General features: G+C 38.1%; 1 protein-coding gene across 1 annotated transcript; it reads left to right on the top strand.

The window, feature by feature from the left end:
- Positions 1-504: 504 nt before the first annotated feature.
- Positions 505-3,899, top strand: LOC103484894 (probable hexokinase-like 2 protein). The gene is made up of 9 exons (XM_008442242.3): positions 505-973; positions 1,061-1,211; positions 1,358-1,534; positions 1,844-1,918; positions 2,014-2,169; positions 2,241-2,339; positions 2,427-2,557; positions 3,022-3,103; positions 3,355-3,899. Exons 1-9 carry the CDS (start codon positions 684-686, stop codon positions 3,694-3,696), a joined length of 1,503 nt encoding a protein of 500 aa, XP_008440464.2. The 5' UTR covers positions 505-683; the 3' UTR covers positions 3,697-3,899.
- The last annotated feature ends 491 nt before the right edge of the window (positions 3,900-4,390 follow it).

The following is a 4,390-nucleotide window of genomic DNA, read 5'->3' as shown; positions in this document are numbered from 1 at the left end:
TGAAAATGAGAAAATTTCTCTCCAACTCTGTTATATTAAAAGGAATTGAATAGAGAGAATATTTACACGTTCCTTTTATTTCTACATTTTTTTATAAATTTTCATAATTAAGCTTTATAGAATGGTCGTGATTTTTCGAGTAAAATCTTTGATGATTTAGTACATTTGACGTTGATGGAACACAACTCTTCAAGATAAGATGAATCTATTTGAGGTGTGAGTGCGTTATATTAATACATTGATAATGCAATGTGTCATTATATTATGTGAGATGAATGTGTGAAAAAAACAACTTAATTAATGAGATGTAAATTGTAAAGAAAACAAAAGGATTTAATTAAATGAAATTAAGGATTTGCATTATATAAAATAGATAAAAAAGAAAATTATATTTTAAAAGAAAGATAATATAAAAAGATTAAAATGATTTTGCACGTGTTTCTTCAGTTATAGTATATAAAAAGAAACAACAAGTGGTGGCGCGACATGTGGGAGTAAAGAGAAGGGAAGAAGGCAACGGCATAGCGATCGGTGATTTGCCATCCATAATTGGCTTTCTGTTATTTCTTTCTTTGATCCATGAAGATCATACACACACCATCCAACTTCACCTCCAATATGGAACTCTCTGATCTTATATCCCCTTCCAACAATTCCCCCACTTCAACAACACCCCATCTCCCATGTCCATCCGCAAAGAATTTCTCCTCACCGCATTGGCAGCATCTGCCACTCTTCTCGTCGCCGCCGCCGCACTCAAGAGATGGAAGCAAAGGAAACAATGGCAGTTGAAGCAAGCACATCGAATCCTCCGCAAGTTTGCTCGAGACTCTGCAACTCCCGTCCCCAAACTCTGGCAGATCGCCGATGATTTGGAGTCCGACATGCGAGCCTCCATTGCTTCCGTTAATGGGACCTCTTCCAATTCCTCTCTCAAAATGCTCGTCTCCTACACCAATGCTTTTCCCAATGGGTATTTTTTCTTTCCTCCTGGCCTTGTCTTTTTGAGATTTGAGTTGCTTACGGCTTTGGTTTTTTTATGTTTGTATTTGGGTGATAGAGATGAGGAAGGGTTCTATTATGGGCTTAATTTGCGGGGAACCAATTTCTTGATTTTGTGCGCTCGGCTTGGGGGAAAGAATGCCCCCATCTCTGATATTCATCGTGAGGAGATCCCGATCCCTCCCAATGTGATGAATGGCAATACTGAGGTTTGTTTTCTGTACTTCGAGTTATGGAACTCTTTCATGATTTAGATTGTATCCTGGCTCATGAATTAGAATTTGAGAACTGCTACCCTTTATCTCCATTGGATTGTGATCGGCGAGGTTTTATTTGAATTGTTGTTGGAAAAAAGGATTTGTTCGACTTCATTGCTATGGAGGTTGGGAAATTTGTTTCTGCTCATCCAGAAAATGTATATGAACCGGTGAAGAGAACAGAGCTGGGGTTTACATTGTCATATCCGGTGGATGATGCTGCGGCCTCATTGGGAAATGTAATCAAATGGAATAGTTTCTCTGCCGATGACACAGTTGAGTATAATCATTCCCCTACCTTTGCAGTCTCTCGCACAGTGAAAAGTAAATTATGATCCTCCTCAAGTCCTTAATTAGATTGACTTAATTATTCTCATAGAACAACAGATATCTTTGGTGAAAATCTTAATCGGTTCAACTGAGAATTAGCACAATGCTGACAATTTGAATCCTTTTGTTATTCTAATGGACCTGTTTTGGATTTCTATCACATGGTATAGAAAATTTGCTACTTTTATATTCTATTTGATGGAATCTGATGGACATTCTTTATTGGCTGAAACCTAATATAATGATGAACTCAGGTTGGAAAGAATATGGTGAACAGCATCAATCAGGCTTTGACTAACCATGGTGTAAACCTGCTGGTCTCTGCAATGGTATAGAGTTGTATATTTTAACCGAAGTTCCTTATGGAAAATCTAGTTCCAGGCTTCCAGCTTTTTTGTAATATTTCTGGTTTCTCCGAGCACAGGTTGATGATACTGTTGGGAATTTAGCTGGAGGTAGATACTACTGTAGGGACAGTGTGGCTGCTATAACTTTAGGCATGGGCACCAATGCTGCCTATATAGAGTCAGGACAAGAACTTGCTCACTTGAATGGACCATCACCAACCTCAAGGGAGGTGGTTAGTAAGATTAACCAATTAAATGGTATTTGCAACTTGACGATCAGTCTAATTATGTTCTTAAATTGTAGGGGGTCAGCATGGAATGGGGCAATTTTTGTTCACCACATCTTCCGATAACTGAGTTTGATACTTCTCTAGATTCTGAAAGTTCAAGTCCAGGTAGTCAGGTATGGCAGATTGTAGATTGATCATACCCACTCGTACTTGAAGTGAATGCTACTGTAGAGTGGCTGATAATTCTTAAATTATCTCAGGTATTCCAAAAGTTGGTATCAGGAACCTACTTGGGAGAGATTGTGAGAAGAATTCTAGTAAAAATGGCACAGGAAACATTATTATTTGGGGACCCTGTTCCTTCAAAGCTTATGACCCCTTATGTGTTAAGGTATTGACATTTATTTTCATGCAGTTTTGGTATTATTAGTTACATTGACACACTAGTTAAACAATACGTTGGAGACTGCAACCTCCCAAATATCTTTCCAAAACTTTAATATTGTCCACCTTAGACATAACTCTCATGGCTTTGTTTTTTGTTTCACCCAAAATGTCTCATACCATCAGAGATAGTCATGCTTATTTATACAGTCATGATTTATCATCTTCTTATCTAGCCAATGTGAGACTTTTGTCGCACTTCCAACGCAATAGTTAATGTTATATTTTTTGAAAACAATGCAAAGCAAGATTAATATTTCCATCCTAAGGCTGAAATCGAGTGGTTATATTTTTGTGATAACGTGGACCAAATCTTTTTTATGATATTTACATGACTGCATCTTGAAAGGAGCAAATACCAAACCATAGTGAACACAGTTGACAATTCGACTCATATTGATTTTGTTATAGGTCACCTGATATGGCTGCAATGCATCAGGATACATCAGAAGATCGAGAGGTGGTCGATGAAAAGCTGAAAGAAATTTTTGGGGTGAGGATCTTTTAAGCATTGAACACTAAACAATGATTTTTCTCCCACCCCACATAGATGAGATCATGAACTTTTGGCAGTTATATTATAGACCGGCCTTAGTATATAATAGGGTTAATGAGGTGCTTTCAGATTTTTTTTATCCAATAAGAGTCCTATTACAACCTAAATTAGTATCTACTTTACATCAAGGCATGCATTAGCTAATACTTCTCTTCCTCACTTGTGGACGTGTTCTCTATGAATGCAAGATAACTGATTCAACTCCAATGGCAAGAGAAATTGTTGCTGAGGTATGCGACGTCGTGTCAGAACGTGCAGCCCGTCTTGCTGGAGCTGGCATTGTGGGGATCGTTAAAAAGCTTGGGAGGATTGAAAACAAAAGAAACATAGTAACAGTGGAAGGAGGGCTTTACGAGCATTATAGGGTGTTTAGAAACTATCTCAATAGCAGCATATGGGAAATGCTTGGAAATGAACTCTCAGACAATGTGATAGTGGAACATTCTCATGGTGGGTCTGGCGCTGGAGCTGTGTTCCTCGCTTCATCCCAGAAAGAAAACTTCGATTTTGAACTTTTCAACATTGGATGAGTGACTAGATCACCATTTTCCTTCTTCACTTGTAAGCATATATAGATTTAGTTCAGAGGCAGGCAGTTATTGCCTTTCCTTATGTCAGTTAAATCCTGGAAGCTAAAAGAAAGAAACCAATAGACTTGCCTCTTGGTTTTCTTGAATAGAATATGCCAAAGATATGAATGCATAGATAGTAAAACAAACTGAAATCTCCTCTCTCTCTCTCTCTCTCTCTCTCTCTCTCTCTCTCTCTCTCTCTCTCTCTCTCTCTCTCTCTCTCTCTCTCTCTCTCTCTCTCTCTCTCTTTCTCTCTCTCTCTCTCTGTGAAATGGGCCGGGCCAGGAAATAGACAAACTGATATGGTGGAAGTAGTTGTTGTTGTGGGTGAAGAAATGGCATGAAATTTGGCGTATTGTAATATGCAGTGATATTCTAGAGATTGGTGCACATGGTGAAGGCCAAAAGAAACAGCTGCTTAAACTTAGATAAATGGATTTAAAGTGTCGTTTACTCCCAAAAAAAAGAAAGTGTTGTCTGTCATCATTCAAACCATGTTTTTTGTTTTGTTTTGAGTTGTGAGAAGTGATGAGAAGAAGGTGAATTCAGAGGGATGAGAGAAAGAGAAATTAGAGAGTAGACAAAATGTACACAAACCAATACATAAAAAAGAAATAGGAAGTGAGATAACGTGTGGTTTTGTGGTGTGAAA

Source organism: Cucumis melo, chromosome 8, assembly GCF_025177605.1.
Source record: "Cucumis melo cultivar AY chromosome 8, USDA_Cmelo_AY_1.0, whole genome shotgun sequence".
NCBI classification, from domain to species: domain Eukaryota; kingdom Viridiplantae; phylum Streptophyta; class Magnoliopsida; order Cucurbitales; family Cucurbitaceae; genus Cucumis; species Cucumis melo.
This window is presented reverse-complemented; position numbering and strand designations above follow the sequence as displayed.